This window comes from Oncorhynchus masou, chromosome 13, assembly GCF_036934945.1.
Source record: "Oncorhynchus masou masou isolate Uvic2021 chromosome 13, UVic_Omas_1.1, whole genome shotgun sequence".
NCBI lineage: Eukaryota > Metazoa > Chordata > Actinopteri > Salmoniformes > Salmonidae > Oncorhynchus > Oncorhynchus masou.
Window position 1 is genome coordinate 66,662,207 of NC_088224.1, and position 23,517 is coordinate 66,685,723.

The 23,517-nt window shown below is 43.1% G+C and overlaps 2 protein-coding genes across 2 annotated transcripts in view; one reads left to right on the forward strand and one right to left on the reverse strand.

The window, feature by feature from the left end:
- Positions 1-1,343, reverse strand: part of LOC135552870 (apoptosis-inducing factor 3-like) — a 63,497-nt gene extending 62,154 nt beyond the window's left edge. Inside the window, exon 1 of the mRNA XM_064984784.1 lies at positions 1,253-1,343. The gene's annotated coding sequence lies outside the window, so the exon portion shown is untranslated. The remainder of the gene's footprint in view (positions 1-1,252) is intronic.
- A 2,188-nt stretch (positions 1,344-3,531) lies between these two features.
- On the forward strand, positions 3,532-21,945 carry LOC135552871 (uncharacterized). Its single transcript, XM_064984785.1, has 4 exons — positions 3,532-3,976; positions 4,872-5,029; positions 11,193-11,240; positions 16,666-21,945. Exons 2-4 carry the CDS (start codon positions 4,894-4,896, stop codon positions 17,478-17,480), a joined length of 999 nt encoding a protein of 332 aa, XP_064840857.1. The 5' UTR covers positions 3,532-3,976; positions 4,872-4,893; the 3' UTR covers positions 17,481-21,945.
- Positions 21,946-23,517: the final 1,572 nt, after the last annotated feature.

Sequence of the window (23,517 nt, forward strand, 5' to 3'; positions counted from 1 at the left end):
GCCGCCCCTCGCGTGCCATGAAGGTGTTGCTTACTGACCAAATTTGGTGTCCTATAGGATATACTTCACCCCTAATGATATAGTGAAGTCTGGTTACATTCTATGATCTCTGAGGAATACATACGAACGTGATTTGTCTGGTTGAAACAACGTTTAGAGTTAGATTTTCACAGATTCCTTTCTTTGCAAATTGAACGAGTGGAAATACAAAATCGATCGTGCATGCTATATGGACCTTTTTAGGGTATGAAAAAGGATTTTATCTACCAAAACGATACTTCATGTTCTGGGACCCTTTGGATGATAAATCAGAGCAAGATTTCAGAATGTAAGTACACATTTCACCTTCAGAGGTGAATTTATCAAACCTATCGCAGTGAAAAAAGTGTTTTGTTGTTAGGAGCAATCCTCAAACAATAGCATGGCAGTAATAGCTACTGAAAATTGGACCATGCAGTTATATTAACAAGAATTTAAACTTTCAGCCGATATAAGACACTTATATGTCCCGACATTTGTTGTTTCTCTAAAATCTGCGATCATGACACAAGGCGCTGCATGATTTACAATTGTCCCTTGGACGGGACACCTATCCATTATATTATTTGTTCAGCACTTTTGAAATGTACAGCGACAGAATTCAGAACATGGGTCATTCTTACAGTATTCTCCCTGTTCACAAAGTCAGAACTGTAGGATAAATAAAGGGGGCATATAAGCAGACAATGAAAGCTCTTACAATATTCGATGATGACATTTCTCTAAAATAGGCTTTAGGCTACATGTGCACCACCAAGTCAGAACAGTAAGCTAAGTTACGAGGGGGAAAGGGACCAAATTATTAGGGTGTGGCACATGGGCTACTAACAGCTTACCTCCCAGAAATACACTTAGTATTGCTTTCTTAGTAACAGTATACATACAGTGGGGAGAACAAGTATTTGATACACTGCCAATTTTGCAGGTTAGCCTACTTCTTACTGGTTGGTAGGTAATCAAATACTTATGTCATGCAATAAAATACAAATGAGTTACTTAAAAATCATACAATGTGATTTTCTGGATTTTTGTTTTAGATTCAGTCTCTCACAGTTGAAGTGTACTTATGATAAAAAATTACAGACCTCTACATGCTTTGTAAGTAGGAAAACCTGCAAAATCGGCAGTGTGTCAAATACTTGTTCTCCCCACTGTATCTCCCTGGCATACTACATAATTTATGCAGAAGCATAAAATACATTTTTGGACTCACCTTGTTGTGCAGTGCTCACTTGAGCAGGAAGGTGGCGCTGCGGTCCTTCTTGTGGGCAAATTTTGTCATCAAATCTGGCATTCTCTGGATTTATGGTTCTTTCAAGACAACTGTGAACTGAAAAAAAGGTTGAATCATGACTTCAGTGATCTTCAGGTCAGAGCTCTAGAAAGAGCCCTGAGTTCTCAACTTGGAATTCTGAGTTGGATGACCGTTCAAAACACAATTTCCCAGTCTGAGCAAATTCTTTTCCTTGTTCCCAGTTGTCTAGAACTCACTGAAGTTTCTCTCAGTTCTGATTTTCCAATTGTTTTGAACGTGGCAGAAGTCATGCTGGATTGACAGCATGGCCAATGTATTCAAACGAGTCAGTTAAGAACAAACTCTTATTTTCAATGACAGCCTAGGAACAGTGGGTTAACTGTCCTGTTCAGGGGCAGAATGACAGAATAACCTTGTCAGCTCAGGGATTCGATCAAGCAACCTTTCGGTTCCTAGTCCAACACTCTAACCCCTAAGCAACCTGCCACCACATATAGCATACCTTGAGGAAATATGCAAGAATTAACATGACCAACAAATGGAAATGTGTTCAGGGAAGATAATTGTATATTTTCTTCTTTTTTTTGTTGAATTGGGGGTTTGTAATTAATACGACTCCAATGTATGTTTCTTTACAGTAACATATATTTTGTATCTTAATATGAAAATAAAAAACATAACATTGAAAGTATTTTGTGTATTAATTTCATTAGTGGGTGCAGATGTTTTGCCATCATCTTTGAGTGGCAGGGTAGCCTAGTGGTTAGAAAGTCAAATCTTTAGTTACCGAAAGATTGCAAGTTCGAATCCCAGAGCTGACAAGGTTCAAATCTGTCGTTCTGCCCACTGTTCTTAGGCCGTCATTGAAAATAAGAATTTGTTCTTAACTGACTTGCCTAGTAAAATAAATAAAAAATTTGAGGCACCAGTGACTCAATATCACAGCCTGATCTCATTGACCGGACTTAACACAGTAAATGTAAATCTGAGACACTCAAATTAGTATGATATAAATTACGTTTGGTATGGTAATAAGACAGATGGTTATTTAAGGCAAAAACAAAAGTACGGTGGTTTGGTTGTAGGTGGGCGTATAACACGAACAAAGGTTGCGAGTTTGAATCTAATTAGCAACTTTTCAACTACTTACTCCTTTTTAGCTACTTTGTAACTACTTAACATGTTAGCTAACTCTTCCCTAACCCTAACCGTAACCCTTTTAGCTAACCCTTCCGCTAACCTTTATCCTTTAACCTAATTTATAGACTTAACCCTAACCCCTAGCTTAGCTAACGTTAGCCAGCTAGCTAACCTTAGCCACCTAGCTGGAATTTATAAGATATCATAAATGTAGAAAATTCATAACATGGTGTACATTTAGAAAAATCGTAACATATAATACGCATTGTAATTCGTAACATATCATAGTGTAACGACCTTGGGTTTATAAACTCGGAAATCGACTCTGCTGCACGAGCATGCTTTTGCGACACAGTCGATAGCGTGCCGGACCTCGGGCTTGAAGGTCGGGGGTTCGAGACCTGCTCCCTTCTGTTTCATTACATTGGTGTCAGAAGTAGAATATAAAATGGGTGATGGACATCCAAAAAAGTAATACATACCATACGAAACCTAACATACAGTATCATACTAAATGGAGGGTCCCGGGTTAACATACAGAATAATACTAAATGCTCTGAGACCAGGTTGAATATCAATGATTGACAGTCTTAATTCTTGGCCAATTAAGCCTCATTATTGTGCTAAATGTTGCGAAAAAAATTAAACGTAGATAATTTCTATATAGACATAAGAGCTAGGCCTATCCATCAAGCCGAGCAAGACATTGCCATCCCCCATCAGGTCTGAAATGACTGGACTATGTCAGATTGTCTCAGGGTGACGCATGTCCAGAGCAATGTCCCTGTCCATGGTGCTGAAATTGAGGCTTGTATTTGCCGTGCATATTCTCAAAGTAGCCCATATGATTTCGTAAGAACCCTGGCTCGGATAAACAGGCTTTGGTGTCACCCAAACAATTGTCTTACCAAAAGTACAGTCATTTTAACATTCATAATAAAGACTATCCTGTCCTATCTCTGCCTTCGAACTACTGCTATATCGATCCTGGCAAAAGTCGATGTTGGGTACGGCCACTTCTTTCAATAAGCTGCATTTGAGTCGTATGATCATCTCGGGTGTTCCGGTCGCGATGTCTTGTTTTCATCATACGACAGTAGACTACTGTACCAGCTCAACCCAACAGACGATGAAGGAGAGGGAGGCTGCGCCTGTCGAAATGTATCGTGCTCCGTTTCCATACGTTACAATCTACTTGCTATGGTGACCTTGTTATGAGTATTTTGGCAATAACTGTTACTGACGCAGCGAGATGGTGCAGCAGTAATGAAAACATATTTATCCTGTTGTAGCCTCCCAGGATCGTTATGCGAGCGTCGCTGATTTTTTTCTGTGTACAGGCTATCATCTTTCGTTCTTGATACAACGTTATCGCCAGCAAATGATGTTGAATTGATCTCAATTATTGCACGAATATCCTAAATGGTTTTGAAACATTCCTGGAAATCAATCATGTATGGATCGAAGGACTTGTTTATAGATCTCATGAATTTCATATCGTAATTCTTTGGGACTCCGTTCGACATTATCTAAAATAGCACGGTAAGCATGGATCATTTTCATAAAATTGCCACATTTATTGAGTGTATTGTAGGCATGTAGGAATCAACTGTAAATTGAATTTAACTGGTACTAGGACTTTCAACATACTGTAACCTACCAAGCATATTGCGTTGGTTTCTTCCATCTCTCTATTGGGTGATCAATACATTTTTAACCGCATGACCACAATGACTCATACACACTCATACACACTTTATCTTACCTGACATAACCATCATCAATCATTGTGTTTTTTATTTATTTATCTTAGAATAAATTAAGACCAGTGTTTCTCTTGTTGTAATGCTTATTGAAAATGTGTCAGGTGATATTCTAAACTGCATTGTAAAGTAAGATTAAATAGTTCACAAACAGTGAAGGTAAATAAAGAAGGGGGAAAGATACTGCAAATGCATCATTACACACACACAGACACACACAGACACACACAGACACACACAGACACACACACTGACACACACAGACACACACATACACACACACACACACAGACACACACACTGACACACACAGACACACACAGACACACACACAGACACACACAGACACACACATACACACACACAGACACACACAGACACACACACAGACACACACACTGACACACACAGACACACACATACACACACACACACAGACACACACAGAGACACACACACAGACACACACAGACACACACAGACACACCCAGACACACACACAGACACACACAGACACACACAGACACACACACAGACACACACAGACACACACACACATATACATTTGTAATACTACCTTTTGTTATTGTTCATCATTAGTAACAGGAAAGTGACCCTTACACACATGCAGGTATAATGTATATTAACGCCCTCTGACCCTGTTCTCTGTGCAGGGTGCAGGACAGGTGTGTAATCATGGAACCTACAGGCTCCACCTTGGACATGCAGATGGAGAGTGTTGAGAGGAGTACCGTGTTTCTCAGACAGGAACATCTCACCCTACTGCATGGCCTACACCTGGAGATCCTGTCTTTGCAGAAACGATGTAGCGGTGAGTCTATACATCACACACACACACATGCACACATACCGTATGCACACACGCGCAAACACACAGAGATCAAATTAGACTAGTGGAGTAGACAGTGACCCTCTTTACAACAACAGTGTTACTGCCAAGCAGAGGCAGACCTCACTGCAGAACATGAAGAAGGTTCAGTTAAAGGGCATCACCACATGGTGTTGTGGGTTGACTGACAGACTAGGCTCATACACTGCAAAGATGCTAAAGCCATCAAATCTTAGATTCAAACACAATGTAGCCTACTGTACTAGTCTATCAGCGCAATCAATTTGTTTTCTTGGGACTATTAACTTTAACTTGAAAAGAGCAGGTTTATCTCAATGAATGCTCCCCCACTACAGCCAGGGTTTCCATGAAAGGAAACCACATATTATAATACCTTCCTGTTCCTGGTAGTCGGGGGTCTGACTCCCCCTCTGGAGTTATCCTCTCTGCTGGGGTTCATCTATCCACCCTCCTCCTCATTCGTCCTTCCTCTCTCTTTCTGTCTTTAATTCTCTCTCTCTCTCTCTCTCTCTCTCTCTCTCTCTCTCTCTCTCTCTCTCTCTCTCTCTCTCTCTCTCTCTCTCTCTCTCTCGCTCTCTCTCTCTCAATTCAATTCAATTCAATTCAAGGCATGGGAAACATGTGTTAACATTGCCAAAGCAAGTGAGGTAGATAATATATAATAATATATAAAGTGAATATATAAAGTGAAATAAACAATAAAAATTAACAGTAAACATCACACATACAGAAGTTTCAAAACAATAAAGACATTACAAATGTCATATTATATATATATACAGTGTTGTAACAATGTACAAATGGTAAAGGACACAAGATAAAATAAACAAGCATAGATATGGGTTGTATTTACAATGGTGTGTGTTCTTCACTGGTTGCTCTTTTCTCGTGGCAACAGGTCACAAATCTTGCTGCTGTGATGGCACACTGAAATTTCACCCAGTAGATATGGGAGTTTTTCAAAATTGGATTTGTTTTCAAATTCTTTGTGGATCTGTGTAATCTGAGGGAAATATGTCTCTCTAATATGGTCATACATTGGGCAGGAGGTTAGGAAGTACAGCTCAGTTTCCACCTCATTTTGTGGGCAGTGAGCACATAGCATGTCTTCTCTTGAGAGCCATGTCTGCCTACGACGGCCTTTCTCAATAGCAAGGCTATGCTCACTGAGTCTGTACATAGTCAAAGCTTTCCTTAATTTTGGGTCAGGTATTCTGCCGCTGTGTACTCTCTGTGTAGGGCCAAATCGCATTCTAGTTTGCTCTGTTTTTTTGTTAATTCTTTCCAATGTGTCAAGTAATTATCTTTTTGTTTTCTCATGATTTGATTGGGTCTAATTGTGCTGCTGTCCTGGGGCTCTGTAGGGTGTGTTTGTGAACAGAGCCCCAGGACCAGCTTGCTTAGGGGACTCTTCTCCAGGTTCATCTCTCTGTAGGCTATGGCTTTGTTATGGAAGGTTTGGGAATCGCTTCCTTTTAGGTGGTTATAGAATTTAATGGCTCTTTTTTTCTCTCTCTCTCTCTCTCTCTCTCTCTCTCTCTCTCTCTGTGGGGATTGATGGGATTTTCTGTGCAGGCAAAGGAAGGTGACAGGTTAAGGATTCACTGTGCTTATTTTGGGAGGTAAACTGTCTATTCAGCACAGCTGGCGAGTGAGAGGGAATAGACAGGGACATAATATAAAAACTGTACAGTATATTTTAGTCTTTGTCCTTGAGAGCAACCCAAGCATGGCGTCTGTCTGTGCTGACTAGAGAAGTGCTTAGAGTCCACCCAGCTAAACATAATCAGCTTAACTCAATGTGATTACTGTATGTCCAGTCTACACAAGGTCCTAATCATCTCTGTCTGAACTGTCTGCAGTCAAGCTAATTGACAGACTAGATGCAAGCAAACAGATTGGACATTCACTGCTTCAACAGCACTACAGTTATGATTAAGGATTAACATGGGTAACAGCGAACCCGGGACTATCCTGGGAACACTTCACATTTCCTGAGAAAATAAAATGAAAGACCTGGGAAATTACAACATTTTACCTCAATGTTGGCACCAATGCAGGCCCTACACATGTACAGCATCAGATTGGCAAAAATGAAAATAGCACATTATCCAAAGAAGTTGTCACATGGCCTAGCACATTTACTTCACACAAAGTTGCCTTAAATTCAAAGCGCACGCATAATTGACACTGCCGGACTGCACATCGACCCGATTGCAGTTAAACCCTACAGGAAACCTCTACAGTTGGCCTAAAGACTATAAATGAACATGTGCCTCTTTGAGCTGTCATTGTGAATCTTCAAACAGTCACACATTAGATAGGCCTATACACATTTCACTACATAGGCATCTCTGTCACAGATATGAAGTCTGTTAACAATTCAGAGAGGAATGAGGACAATTCTCCTGTCCTAGAACATAGGCTATTTTCCTATCCAGTCCCAATCCCACTGAAACACAAAATCCTGACTCATGTCTCGCATGAAAATTCCAACCTTTATTCTGTAATCCATAGGTTGCATTATCAAAGCACTTCTCTTGCCTGCATGTCAAAATACCGCTAGAATATTTCCCCTGCTTCTCTGTGCGGTCTCATAGCCTAGCCTACTTGCTGCCCATATGAGGGCTGAGGAAATATTCTGTTGACCACTATTTTGCTCCACTCATACAGAAAGTAATAAAGGCCTAGTGCACAATTTAAAAAATATATATACAGTACCAGTCAAAAGTTAGGACACACTTACTCATTAAAGGGTTTTTCTTTATTTTTTACTATTTTCTACATTGTAGAATAATAGTGGAGACATCAAAACTATGAACTTACACTTATGGAGTCAAGTAATAAACAAAATATTGTTCAACAAATTAAAATATATTTTATATTTGAGATTCTTCAAAGTAGCCACCCATTGCCTTGATGACAGCTTTGCAAACTCTTGGCATTTGCTCAACCAGCTTTAATGGTCTCCTGAGTGGCACAGCGGTCTAAGGCACTGCATCTCAGTGCTAGAGGTTTGATTCCAGGCTGTATCACAACTTGCCATGATTAGGAGTCCCATAGGGTGGCACGTAATTGGCCCAGCGTCGTGTGGGGTAGGCCGTCAATGTAAATAAGAATGTGTTCTTAACGGTCTTGCTTAGTTAAAAATAAAGGTTAAATACAATAAATGAGGTAGTCACCTGGAATGCATTTAAATTAACAGGTGTACATTGTTAAAGTTAATTTGTGGAATTTCTTTCCTTCTTAATGTGTTTGAGTCTGTGCAGCCGTCTTCATCGATCTTGCCAAGGCTTTCGACTCTGTCAATCACCATATTCTTATCGGCAGACTCAGTAGCCTCGGTTTTTCGGATGACTGCCTTGCCTGGTTCACCAATTACTTTGCAGACAGAGTTCAGTGTGTCAAATCGGAGGGCATGCTGTCCGGTCCTCTGGCAGTCTCTATGGGGGTGCCACAGGGTTCAATTCTCGGGCCGACTCTTTTCTCTGTATATATCAATGATGTTGCTCTTGCTGCGGGCGACTCCCTGATCCACCTCTACGCAGACGACACCATTCTATATACTTTCGGCCCGTCATTGGACACTGTGCTATCTAACCTCCAAATGAGCTTCAATGCCATACAACACTCCTTCCGTGGCCTCCAACTGCTCTTAAACGCCAGTAAAACCAAATGCATGCTTTTCAACCGATCGCTGCCTGCACCCGCATGCCCGACTAGCATCACCACACTGGATGGTTCCGACCTTGAATATGTGGACACCTATAAGTACCTAGGTGTCTGGCTAGACTGCAAACTCTCCTTCCAGACTCATATCAAACATCTACAATCGAAAATCAAATCAAGAGTCGGCTTTCTATTCCGTAACAAAGCCTCCTTCACTCACGCTGCCAAGCTTACCCTAGTAAAACTGACTATCCTACCGATCCTCGACTTCGGCGATGTCATCTACAAAATTGCTTCCAACACTCTTCTCAGCAAACTGGATGCAGTTTATCACAGTGCCATCCGTTTTGTCACTAAAGCACCTTATACTACCCACCACTGCGACTTGTATGCTCTAGTCGGCTGGCCCTCGCTACATATTCGTCGCAAGACCCACTGGCTCCAGGTCGTCTACAAGGCCATGCTAGGTAAAGCTCCGCCTTATCTCAGTTCACTGGTCACGATGGCAACACCCATCCGTAGCACGCGCTCCAGCAGGTGTATCTCACTGATCATCCCTAAAGCCAACACCTCATTCGGCCGCCTTTCGTTCCAGTACTCTGCTGCCTGTGACTGGAACGAATTGCAAAAATCGCTGAAGTTGGAGACATTTATCTCCCTCACCAACTTCAAACATCAGCTATCTGAGCAGCTAACCGATCGCTGCAGCTGTACATAATCTATTGGTAAATAGCCCACCCATTTTCACCTACCTCATCCCCACAGTTTTTATTTATTTACTTTTCTGCTCTTTTGCACACCAATATCTCTACCTGTACATGATTATTTATCAATCCAGTGTTAATCTGCAATATTGTAATCATTCGCCTACCTCCTCATGCCTTTTGCACACATTGTATATAGACTCCCCCTTTTTTTTCCTACTGTGTTATTGACTTGTTAATTGTTTACTCCATGTGTAACTCTGTGTTGTCTGTTCACACTGCTATGCTTTATCTTGGCCAGGTCGCAGTTGTAAATGAGAACTTGTTCTCAACTAGCCTACCTGATTAAATAAAGGTGAAATAAAAATAAAAAAAATAATTAAAAAAGTCAAACAGTTGTGTTCTGACAAGGTAGCCCTATTCGTAAAATACCAAGTTTACATTATGGCAAGAACACCTCAAATAAGCGAAGAGATTTGAAAGTCCATTATTTTAAAGACATGAAGGTCACTCAATCCAGAACATTTCTAGAAATTTGAACATTTCTTCAAGTGCAGTCACAAAAATCATGAGGACTGCCACAGGAAAGGAAAACCCAGAGTTACCTCTGCTGCAGAAGATAAGTTCATTAGTGTTACCAGCCTTAGAGAGTTCAAGTAACAGACACATCTCAACATCAACTGATCAGAGGAGACTGCGTGAATCAGGCCTTCATGGTTGAATTGCTGCAAAGAAACCACTACTAAAGGACACCAATAAGAAGAAGAGACTTTCTTGAGCCAAGAAACACTAGCAATGGACATTAGAATGGTGGAAATCTGTCCTTTGGTCTGATGAGTCCAAATTTTTGATTTTTGGTTCCATGTCTTTGTGAGACGCAGAGTAGATGAGCGGATGATGTCCGCATGTGTTGTTCCCACCGTGAAGCATGGAGGAGGAGGTGTGATGGTGTGGGGTGCTTTGCTGGTGACACTGTCGGATTTATTAGAATTCAAGGCACACTTAACTAGCATGGCATACGCCACCCCATCTGGTGTGCACTTAGTGGGACTATCATTTGTTTTTCAACAGGACAATGACCCAACACACCTCCAGGCTGTGTAAGGGCTATTTGGCTAATAATGAGAGTGATGGAGTGCTGCATCAGATGACCTGGCCTCCACAATCACCCAACCTCAAACCAATTGAGATGGTTTGGGATGAGTTGGACCGCAGAGTGAAGGAAAAGCAGCCAACAAGTGCTCAGCATATGTGGGAACTTGTTTAACACTTTTTTGGTTACTACATGATTCCATATGTTACGTCATAGTTTTGATGTCTTCACTATTATTCTACAATGTAGAAAATAGTAAAAAATAAAGAAAAACTCTTAAATGAGTAGGTATGTCCAAACCTTTGACTGGTACTGTATATTTTTTTATGTGATTTATCAGGGGGTGCTACAGCACCCTCAGCACCCCTACTTCTCGTTGCTATGATGGGCACTTTCAGGATAAATATGAATTATTCCCTGTATTGAAACTTGGTAGATTTGGTGGGAAATATTCATCCCTAGTTTCGATCAGCATTAGTATTTAGTCTTTCAATGAGACACATCAGATTGAAAGCATTCCTTTTTATTATTTTTGTAAATTCCTGAAATGTATCTATTTGTCTCCTAGACTTACTCATATGACTCATTTATGTCTCACACATTATTCATTCGTGTCTCTGTCTCACTGATGTCTCATTTCTTGTCTCTGTTTTCTCAGAGTTGACATGTGAGCTGAATGTGAAGCCTCCAGGCAAGAGTGAACTGGGTAAGTTCTGTGTCTCTCTTTCTCTCTCTTCCTGCCCCCCTCCCTCTCATTCTCTCCAGGCTTGGCTTTGTGACACTAACTGTTTGTCCTCTTTGGCTCCCCCCATCCCACCCTCATGGCATTATCCTTCACTTTACCCATCCGCCAAGGGACAGCCCTGTGGTCGACCTCCACAAACGCTCTCTCCCTTTCCCCCTCTCATCTCAGCCATAAAGGCCATATTCCATGAATAAAACATCACATTTTATGGATTGATCTGTTACCAGGATAAAAAAATGTGTAGGAGGATTGGAATTGGGTAGATTGGCAGCGGAGTGCAATCCACAGTTCATGAATATGAACCATCAGACAAAGGCTGTGTGTGTGCACCTTAATATTCCATTCATGGGTAGTTTGTTGCATTAGAATGTCTAGATAGAAGATGGATATTATGTTAATATCGTAGATAATTACAGAGATAGAGGGGATGGGAGGGAATGGGTGGTGGAGAGAAAGAGAAAGAAAGGACGAGTTGGGGGGTTCATGCCCATCTGCAACCAATTATAACTAATCAGGACCCCCCTCTTTTTCCAGAGCAGGCCATCCTTTGCTCTATCACACCACCACAGCCCCCTCTCCTCCATCCTCACAAATTGATCCATCCATTTTTCCTCCTCTCTCATTTTCCTCTGTGCCCTGGTGGAGGGGTACAATTACAGTCTGTTTGCTGAGACAGAGAGATGGAGGGACAAGGGAGGAAGGGAGGGAGTGGGATGAATGGTACAGAACGTGTTAGAGGGTCAGTGAATGAGAGAGAGAGAGAGAGAGAGGAAAAGGAGGACGAAATGGAGATTAGATTACACAGCATTTTCTATATTTGCAGCATGACCTCACCACCCTGGTCTTGTGGGCGACAGTTAGACAGAGACCAGGAAGAACTACACCAAGGAGAAAGCTGGGTTACTCAGAGAGAGAGGGAGGGAGGGGAAAGAGATGGAGGAAGAGGGAGGGGGGAGGAGTGGAGGGCGGGAGGGGAGGGAGAAACAGATGTAGAAAGAAAAATCTGTAAAATGGTGATTGGGATCGAGAGAAGAATTAAGACAGAGGGATGGAGAAACAGGTACAGGATAAGATTAGTACAGAGAGAGGGATTAAGACAGAGGGATGGAGAAACAGGTACAGGATGAGACTGGTACGGAGAGAGGGATTAAGACAGAGGGATGGAGAAACAGGTACAGGATGAGACTAGTACAGAGAGAGGGATTAAGACAGAGGGATGGAGAAACAGGTACAGGATGAGACTAGTACAGAGAGAGGGATTAAGACAGAGGGATGGAGAAACAGGTACAGGATGAGACTAGTACAGAGAGAGGGATTAAGACAGAGGGATGGAGAAACAGGTACAGGATGAGACTAGTACAGAGAGAGGGATTAAGACAGAGGGATGGAGAAACAGGTACAGGATGAGACTGGTATGGAGAGAGGGATTAAGACAGAGGGATGGAGAAACAGGTACAGGATGAGACTGGTATGGAGAGAGGGATTAAGACAGAGGGATGGAGAAACAGGTACAGGATGAGACTGGTACAGAGAGAGGGATTAAGACAGAGGGATGGAGAAACAGGTAAAGGATGAGACTGGTACGGAGAGAAGGATTAAGACAGAGGGATGGAGAAACAGGTACAGGATGAGACTAGTACAGAGAGAGGGATTAAGACAGAGGGATGGAGAAACAGGTACAAGATGAGACTGGTATGGAGAGAGGGATTAAGACAGAGGGATGGAGAAACAGGTACAGGATGAGACTGGTATGGAGAGAGGGATTAAGACAGAGGGATGGAGAAACAGGTACAGGATGAGACTAGTACAGAGAGAAGGATTGAGACAGAGGGATGGAGAAACAGGTACAGGATGAGACTAGTACAGAGAGAGGGATTGAGACAGAGGGATGGAGAAACAGGTACAGGATGAGACTGGTATGGAGAGAAGGATTAAGACAGAGGGATGGAGAAACAGGTACAGGATGAGACTAGTACAGAGAGAGGGATTAAGACAGAGGGATGGAGAAACAGGTACAGGATGAGACTGGTATGGAGAGAAGGATTAAGACAGAGGGATGGAGAAACAGGTACAGGATGAGACTAGTACAGAGAGAGGGATTAAGACAGAGGGATGGAGAAACAGGTACAGGATGAGACTAGTACAGAGAGAGGGATTAAGACAGAGGGATGGAGAAACAGGTACAGGATGAGACTGGTACGGAGAGAAGGATTAAGACAGAGGGATGGAGAAACAGGTACAGGATGAGACTGGTACGGAGAGAAGGATTAAGACAGAGGGATGGAGAAACAGGTACAGGATGAGACTGGTACGGAGAGAGGGATTAAGACAGAGGTATGGAGAAACAGGTACAGGATGAGACTAGTACGGAGAGAGGGATTAAGACAGAGGGATGGAGAAACAGGTACAGGATGAGACTAGTACAGAGAGAGGGATTAAGACAGAGGGATGGAGAAACAGGTACAGGATGAGACTGGTATGGAGAGAGGGATTAAGACAGAGGGATGGAGAAACAGGTACAGGATGAGACTGGTACGGAGAGAAGGATTAAGACAGAGGGATGGAGAAACAGGTACAGGATGAGACTGGTACGGAGAGAAGGATTAAGACAGAGGGATGGAGAAACAGGTACAGGATGAGACTGGTACGGAGAGAAGGATTAAGACAGAGGGATGGAGAAACAGGTACAGGATGAGACTAGTACAGAGAGAGGGATTAAGACAGAGGGATGGTGAAACAGGTACAGGATGAGACTGGTACGGAGAGAAGGATTAAGAGTGATGAGTGAAGAGAAGAACAAGAGAAAGAGAGGAGGATGAGAAAGGAGATAGAGGAAGGTAGGGCTATTTATGTGGATATCAGGTTCCTCCTATTCTAAACTAAATGCAGCAATTCTAATATAGGCCTAATGAAAATCCCTACTGATCATTTTACAATGATTTCACATCCAAGTTTCAACTAATCACAGCACCTTTTGCTCCTCTCCCTTCCCATTAGTTTACTTTGACCTAATTCTTGGGTCAACCAGCATACCAGAGGCTGTGGTGTAATCCCTCTCCCCTGGCCCAGCTGTCTGAGCTGGGCAGCCTCAGCCCAAAGGTACAGCTACAGCTAGTACTGATTAAGGCTTTTTTTAATCCCCCATTCCTACTGGAGGATTTCACTGTGATGGAGTACTATAGCTTTGACTTTGTCCCAAAAGCACAGCAAATGTTGTACAATGATTTTAGACTTGTGGTTAAAACTGGATGCAGTGACGTTATCACAGCCAATTCCTGGTGTAATGATGACATCAGTGCAGTCAATTTTGTCCGCTGAGAAAGTAGGTATTATTGGGTTGAGGGAACTATCAGTATATTACTACATTGAATATTATATCGGCTATCAGCCCTCCAAAACAATCACCTTCCTTCCCCTCCCATCACACCACCACTGCATGTGAGCAGTCTGCCAGTCTACTCTCTTCACTCTCTCTCTATAGTGGGTAAGTGGCAGCAGATGTCACACCATGCCAGTGGCCATGATGCGGCTGGTAGTGATTGGGTGGTGGATACTGGCAGGGATTTGCTCAGTGGCTATTTAATCCTTTGCCCATATGTGCTCAGTCTTCTGCCTTTGTCCATTCAATCCCTAAACCCACATACCATTTCCTGTCTGCCAGATGATCCACAAATGTGCTTTGAGGCCAACTTGGTGATTGAAAGCAGCCAGCGCTGGTCACATTACCTAATTCCATATCCGTTTGACTGAATGTATCATATCCAGGCAGTGTGTTATCTTTCTGCATGTGTTCTATGCTCTGTTCTCTGGTCCTATGTCCTGAGGAGTGGGGTTAGGAGATGTGCTCTGTTCTCTGGTCCTATGTCCTGGGGGGTGGGGTTAGGAGGAGTGCTCTGTTCTCTGGTCCTATGTCCTGAGGAGTGGGGTTAGGAGGAGTGCTCTGTTCTCTGGTCTTATGTCCTGGGGGGTGGGGTTAGGAGGAGTGTTCTGTTCTCTGGTCCTATGTCCTGGGGGGTGGGGTTAGGAGGAGTGCTCTGTTCTCTGGTCCTATGTCCTGGGGGGTGGGGTTAGGAGGAGTGCTCTGTTCTCTGGTCCTATGTCCTGGGGGAGTGGGGTTAGGAGGAGTGCTCTGTTCTCTGGTCCTATGTCCTGAGGAGTGGGGTTAGGAGATGTGCTCTGTTCTCTGGTCCTATGTCCTGGGGGGTGGGGTTAGGAGGAGTGCTCTGTTCTCTGGTCCTATGTCCTGGGGGTGGGGTTAGGAGGAGTGCTCTGTTCTCTGGTCCTATGTCCTGAGGAGTGGGGTTAGGAGGAGTGCTCTGTTCTCTGGTCCTATGTCCTGGGGGTGGGGTTAGGAGGAGTGCTCTGTTCTCTGGTCCTATGTCCTGAGGAGTGGGGTTAGGAGGAGTGCTCTGTTCTCTGGTCTTATGTCCTGGGGGGTGGGGTTAGGAGGAGTGCTCTGTTCTCTGGTCCTATGTCCTGGGGGGTGGGGTTAGGAGGAGTGCTCTGTTCTCTGGTCCTATGTCCTGGGGGGTGGGGTTAGGAGGAGTGCTCTGTTCTCTGGTCCTATGTCCTGAGGAGTGGGGTTAGGAGGAGTGCTCTGTTCTCTGGTCCTATGTCCTGAGGAGTGGGGTTAGGAGGAGTGCTCTGTTCTCTGGTCCTATGTCCTGGGGGAGTGGGGTTAGGAGGAGTGCTCTGTTCTCTGGTCCTATGTCCTGGGGGTGGGGTTAGGAGGAGTGCTCTGTTCTCTGGTCCTATGTCCTGGGGAGTGGGGTTAGGAGGAGTGTTCTGTTCTCTGGTCCTATGTCCTGAGGAGTGGGGTTAGGAGGAGTGCTCTGTTCTCTGGTCCTATGTCCTGGGGGAGTGGGGTTAGGAGGAGTGCTCTGTTCTCTGGTCCTATGTCCTGGGGGGTGGGGTTAGGAGGAGTGCTCTGTTCTCTGGTCCTATGTCCTGGGGGGTGGGGTTAGGAGGAGTGCTCTGTTCTCTGGTCCTATGTCCTGGGGGGTGGGGTTAGGAGGAGTGCTCTGTTCTCTGGTCCTATGTCCTGGGGGTGGGGTTAGGAGGAGTGCTCTGTTCTCTGGTCCTATGTCCTGAGGAGTGGGGTTAGGAGGAGTGCTCTGTTCTCTGGTCCTATGTCCTGGGGGGTGGGGTTAGGAGGAGTGCTCTGTTCTCTGGTCTTATGTCCTGGGGGGTGGGGTTAGGAGATGTGCTCTGTGGGGTCAATATGTCAGCATGAGTAGTAGATGCCCTTCATGTAAATCCTGGCAGCTGCATTTGGGGCTTGTTTTTTTGTCTGAATGTTAGCTACCTGTCTGTGAATCTCTGATGCGTCCTTACTATTTGATTTGTGTGCACTTCTCTGCTTCTGTGTTCGTGTGTTCGTCCTCAGACCTGGCGGAGGAGGAGGAGCAGCTGGTCGCCCGCTGTCTGGAGGTCGAAGATCGCCGGGCCGAGCAGCAGTGCACACTGGGAGAGCTGTGTAAGGAGCTGACTCACAAGGGGGCGCTGGTTGGTGCGCTGCGGGCTAACCTCAAGGACAAGGAGCGCCGCTTCCTGGATGAGCTGAAGCGCCGCAGCCAACGCTCCACGGTGCTCAACACAGAGCTGCAGAGGCAGACCGAGGCGGCAGCCTACCTCTCGTTCCAGCTGCACGCTGCCCGACAGAAACTGCAACACCAGCGGCTGCAGCAGAGGCAGCAGGCCCTCAGCGAAAACTGGGAGAATAGGGATCGTCATCATGGGAATCCCCCTGGGCCCCAGTACAGCCAAGCAGCCGAGTGGGACACCGCCATCTTTTCTCCCTTTTCTCCTCAGTCGCCCTCCGGTTTCTCCAATGCCTCCAACACCAGCTCTGCCATAGCCTCCCCTGTGGTCAAGCCTAAACGCAGGGGCAGCAGGACCATGTCAGGGCACCAGCTCCGAGCGGAGAGGGCCAGGGAGTGTGTCCCCAGGGAGAGGGTGACGTGCCCTGCAGAGCCCACCGCCATGCCTGACCCAGCGCTGTTCCTCCACCCTCACCACAGGCACCACAGGTCCAGGGTCAGGCATTCCTACTCCCTGGCACACAGACAGAATCCTCTGGTGGGCGAAAGAGGGGAGGAGGAGGGGGGTGGAGAGGGGCCCATGGAGCCCCAGGACGGAGCTCCTCCCAGACTGGCAGCTACGGCCACAGCGCCACCTGCTGGCTGTTCAAACCAAGGCTGAATAACTAGCACAACTGTGACCATCCCTAGAAATGCATCATCATCATCACTATTATCATAATCATTGTCATCATCATCATCGCTATCCTCATAATCACTATGACTATCTGATTTTATTAATACTGTAAATCGTCCATTGTCCTGCACCATTATCAAATTGATACTGAGATTAATTTAGCATTGTTGATTATAATCCTATTAACTCTAATGACTGGTATTTAGATGTATTGCTATGATGAACACTTTTTATAATTATACATTTTGATATGACCTGAATTAACTCAAACTTCCAGGTGTACGAACACCCAATGAGGTTGTTGTTACTAATCACTTCACGTCAATGTGTAGAATCATGTAGTTGAATGCATTTACACTGGCGTCGCTCTATATAACGTTATTATGGGGCCTTTTCCGAGTGTGACATCCTGTGTGGAGGTTAGTTTAACCTATGGCCTGTTGCCATAGACCACAGCGCCTACTGTGCAATTACCTTACCCTGCTGTGTCGTTTTAGGGCCAACCATAAATCAACCCTGGGTTGCCCTTGTAGAAAACAGTTTCTGACCTCTGTTACAATGAGTCACAGTTGGGTAGCGTCTGAGCATCTGTGTATGTCCTTGCTGTGAATATTATTGAATTTCAGATCTGCATCGGTGGCCTTCACTTGAAAAGTTCCCACATGGCCAAGAGGTGTAGTCATACCGTCATATCCCACTGAATCTTTCTTTATTCCATTGGTTATACAGGTTATACAATAGGTAGGCCTACAGCACACCCTATATGTTATACAATAATTGAAAGTAACATTAGTCCACTGGCATCACACACAGATCTTAGTAGGTTTCAATTATATTGTGTCTCTGAGCTTTAAAAAAAATACAAATATTACCAAACACTGATGAAGCTATTGGATGAGTTAAACTGGAGTTCCTGGCATCCTGCATAAATAGGTGGAGGTATAGGTAACCTTCTAATCTTGCATTGGGTAATAATGCATTGGGACCAGTTTGGCCAGATGCTTCTCTCAGGTTTAGTGAGCTGTGTGTAATACTGTACACAGAGAATAGTATTTCTCTGTGTTTATTTACATCTGTGGTTTGCTGGCGGGGGGGGGGGGTTCACCTTAGGGATAAAAGTCACATAGGAATGTTGCTTTTAGACGGTTTGTGTAATGATCCTCTTCCTGTAAATGACTGGACCAAAGCGCAGCGTGGTACGTGTTCATGATATTTTATTCAATCAGAACACTTGAACAAAACTAACAAAGAAGAAAACAAACAGTTCTGTAAGGAAACTAAACTATACAGAAAACAACTACCCACAAAAATCCCTGTGGGAAAAAGCTACCTAAGTATGGTTCCCATCAGAGACGGCGATAGACAGCTGTCCCTGATTGAGAACCATACCCGGCCAAACAAAGAAATACAAAAACATAGAAAAAGGAACATTGAATGCCCACCCAAATCACACCCCAACCAAACCAAAATAGAGACATAAAAAGCTCTACGGTCAGGGCGTGACAGTTTGTTTTTGTTTGTTTTGGGTTGAACTTAGGCTATGGCTGATTTGATCTCACTATTACTAGTCAAGCAAAAAGGGGTTATTAGGGCCTTCTGGTAGATTTGTCTCTTGTCTCAGATAGCTGAGAAGAGAAAATTCAAATTTTCTTAAATGAAGGGGTAATTTTGGTTATCTACATGGTAGACTCCAAGCTGCGTAGACAGCAGCTGTTGAAAGCCATGACGCTATGAAACCAGCCAACATTGATTTGCACTTGGCTGACCCTAGCGGTGTAGTGAGAGAATAGCACCCAACCAGATGAAGATGTGTGGTGTCACTTGATCTGAACATTTAACCTCATCTCTTCTCTATTTAATTGTCTTTTAGTTGATGAAATTGGTGGATTTTACATTCAACATGAGCTTTTCTTACATTTTGAAACCGTTTGTCTTGGTAGGTAATATATCTGAACCCTTTTCTGAATGTACATACATCGTCTGAGAATAACTCAATATAACACAATATAATCATTTTAGTAGACACTCTTAGCCAGAGCAACTTACAGTAAGTGAGTACATACTTTTTCATACTGGTCGCCCATGGGAATTGAACCCACAACCCTGGTGTTGCCAGCGCCATGCTCTACCAAATGAGCCACACGGGAAATGTTGTCAATGTGTTATTTAATACAAAATATTTCCTATTAATCAATGTAAAATGGAATACTGTAAAAGCCATTAGAAGGATATGTTTTATTATGATTGTTTTAACTTCATATTTTTTACGACTTATTTACCTGATTGTTTAATATATTATGTTTATTATATCACAGAATGTTAAAAAGCTATTATGTTATTTTCTGTATTTATCTGTCTATAAGGCATTTGGAGGAGGTATTGTCATGGAATGGCTTGAAGAAGAAGATGGGTTGAATTCAGTGCAGACATTTAACATGGTTGTTTTTTACAATGTAAGAAGAGCTGCCTCATTACTGAAAAGCCATGAACTTAAACCGTTGCTGGCAACAATTGCTGTCAAGCCTCCCAAAAAATGGCTGTGTCCCATAGGCACAACTTTCATTTTCTGTGTAGAAAAATGTCCAGATTCATGGTCAAGGCCTCCATAATGGCCCTTAACCCTTAGCCTGCAAGCAAGCAATTCATCATGACTGTGCACTATTTCCTCAGCTTCTGAGAACACATTCCCCATTCAATATCGAAATGACAGTAACATGAAAATCCTCATTGAAAATGTTTATAGAGTACATGTTCTTCTTAGGGAACTAGAAGTTAGACTGTTAAGCTTTCATGTAAAGCACATGTCCTTGGATGATGTACTTGTGATATACCTGTGCTTATAGTGGTGCCGGTACAGATGTGGTCTGTGGCTTGAGCCAGCTATGTCCAAAAAATATCCTTACTTTCACACGGACACATTCCACTCTACAACTAAGCAATAAGAACAGATTAAACTGACACTTCAAATCTTACACATTTTGGACATTGAAATGTGTAAGTGACTGATATGCTGATATGATATTATATCACAGACAAAAAACAAATAAAAACACTATCCCTTTATTCTTAATCAAATAGCTAAACAGCTTTGATATACTGTTGAATCAGATTGTGGTGAAAAGTGTCTTATGACTACAATGATGAGCCAAAGAGGCCCAACACAGTTGTATGGTGTTCTGCCTTAGAGTAGTCCTGCTGTGGCTATGCTGTGTAACGTTGCAGCATAGCCATGCACAATTACATAGAAACAAAACTAAACGTACCTTGTCTGTCATGAATGTTGAAGAAAATTATATTTGAATTTACTCTGCCAATTGTCCGTGGGTCGAAATTTGAGACAAAATATCCACAGGAAAGCCAACTTCGAAACGCGGGTCTCTGTGTGTGGCAATCAATATTTGTTTGCTCGTGACCTAAGGCATGTGCACAAGATGGAATTACATGCACAAGATACATGCATACTGACCAAAGTCGTGCCAGGTGATAGAAATTGCAACGGCAGTACTGGCGCTCTAAAAAGTTGGGTAAATAATACTTTCCTGTGGATATTCTGAAGGACCAGCCTCACAGATAACAGATAGAGTAAGTTCAAATGTAATTGTATTGAACATTCTGTCTTGTAAGGAAACTTTTTTTCAGACTGTATACCAAGAATTGGTATCAGTCTGATTTATTAGGCAAGCCTTGTTCTCCTCTTTCTGAATACCAGGAGAGGATGAGTCTTAAAAGTATTTTATTGATTCGTCATAGAAAACTCAGATCTTCCCCTTCTGCTCTCCTTGCTTCCTTCTGATCCTTTGAGGAGGTGGCAAGGAGAACAGACACAAGGAATCGAGCAATGACTTTTGAGATCGCCCTGGTATCCTCACTTCTATCTTCTATCTGGTTTACAATTCCACATTTACTAAAATGTTTCTCTATCCATTTACTCACTAGCATGAAGAAAATGAGGGTGAGGGAGACATTTGAATGGATTTCCCCTGCTGAGTATGTATTCCATTTTGAGGGAGGAAGGTTTTTTAGTGTAAAAACTCTCTCGCCATTGGCGCCCAGAGGTCAATCCTGACAGAAGCCAGGTCACAGAGGTAAATCCACAGCATTAGTTCATACTAGTGGATTTCACCATCACCTCATCGCGAGACCATGAGCCTGAGTCATGTCCACTACATAGTCATTTTAATAAGTATTTGTTTTTTTCTTGTTTGATATGTTAAGTCTTTTCAAGCAATAAAAAGCCACCACTCTGTATGTTCCCTCAGGCATACAACATAAGATATGTAGTGAGACACTCTGAGGGCGCCTCCTCTCAAGACCATAAGGTGTGTTGTGTCATACGGTCCCGTGCTGAGCGCCCCCCACCCCCGTCTCTAGCGCACTACTGTGTTGGCTTGCTGTAGAGCATAGAGCTGTACACATTATCCAAATAAAATGTAGGATTGACTAAGCGTGTCTACTGTGTGTTGTATCTTTGAATGTGTTACCCTGGATTATCGAGTTCGATGACGAACACCAGCTCTGAAATCTACATACATAGATATACAGTAATGTACATACATAGATATACAGTAATGTACATACATAGATATACAGTAATGTACATACATAGATATACAGTAATGTACATACATAGATATACAGTAATGTACATACATAGATATACAGTAATGTACATACAGTGTCTTCAGAAAATATACACACCTCCTGACTTTTTCCACATTTTCTTGTGTTACATCCTGCATTTAAAATGGATTAAATTGAGATGTGTCACTGGCCTACACAAAATACCCCATATCGCCAATGTGGAATTATGTTTTTAGGAATGTTTATAAATTAATAAAAAAATGTAAAGCTGAAATGTCTTGAGTCAATAAGTTTTCAACCCCTTTGTTATAGCAAGCCTAGTCACATAATAAGTTGCATGGACTCACTCCAATAATAGTGTTTAACATGAATTTTGAATCACTACCTAATCTCTGTATCCCCACACTTATAATTATCTGTAAGGTCCTTCAGTCACGCAGTGAATTTCAAACACAGATTCAACCATTAAAATCAGGGAGGTTTTCCAATGCCTCGCAAATAAGGGCGCCTATTGGTAGTTGGGTATAAATTTTTAAAAAGCAGACATTGAATATCAAATCAAATTTTAATTGTCACATGCTTCGCAAACAACAGGTGTAGACTAATATGAAATGCTTACTTACTTCCTGACAGAATACAAAATTATATACTGTACATTAATAATAATAACAAAAATAATAATTGAAGAAAATAATAGTAACATGTGGAAATAATACACAATGAGCAATGATAGCTTGGCTATAGACATGGGATACCAGTACCGAGTCAATGTGCAGGGGTATGGGGAAATTGAGGTGGATATGTACATATAGGTAAGGGTAAAATGACTAGGCAACAGGATAAATAATAGACAGTAGCAGCAGAGTATTGATGAATGTGTAAGTGTGTGTGTGGTGAATGTGTGCCTGTGTGCACGTGTTATGTGTGAGTGAGGGAGTGTGTGTTGGAGTGTCAATGTAAGTATGAGTGAGTGGGTAGAGTCCAGTGTGTGTGCACTGATTCAAAAAAGAGTGCAAAAAGGTTCAATGCAGATAGTGTGGGTAGCTATTTGGTTAACTATTTAGCCATCGTATGGTTTGGGGGTAGAAGCTGTTCAGGAGCCTTTTGGTCCCAGACTTAGCGCTCCAGTGCCGCTTGCTGTGCGGTAGCAGAGAGAACAGTGTATGACTTGGGTGGCTGGAGTCTTTGACAATTTGTAGGGCCTTCCCTCTGACACAGCCTTGTATAGAGGTCCTGGATGGCAGGGAGTTCGGCCCCAGTGATGTACACGGCCGTATGCACTACCCTCTGTAGCACCTTGCGGTCAGATGCCGAGCAGTTGTCATAGCAAGCGGTGATGCAGCCAGTCAAGATGCTCTCAATGGTGCAGCAGTAGAACTTTTTGAGGATCTGAGGGCCCATGACACATCTTTTCAGCATCCTGAGGGGGAAAAGGCATTGT

What these genes read in the sequence shown, in the direction of transcription:
- LOC135552871 (XM_064984785.1), top strand. Translation starts at nt 4,894, where the DNA reads ATGGAACCTACAGGCTCCACCTTGGACATGCAGATGGAGAGTGTTGAG. An exon ending in TTTGCAGAAACGATGTAGCG is followed by an intron (nt 5,030 to 11,192) that starts GTGAGTCTATAC and finishes CTGTTTTCTCAG; the next exon opens with AGTTGACATGTGAGCTGAAT. An exon ending in TCCAGGCAAGAGTGAACTGG is followed by an intron (nt 11,241 to 16,665) that starts GTAAGTTCTGTG and finishes GTTCGTCCTCAG; the next exon opens with ACCTGGCGGAGGAGGAGGAG.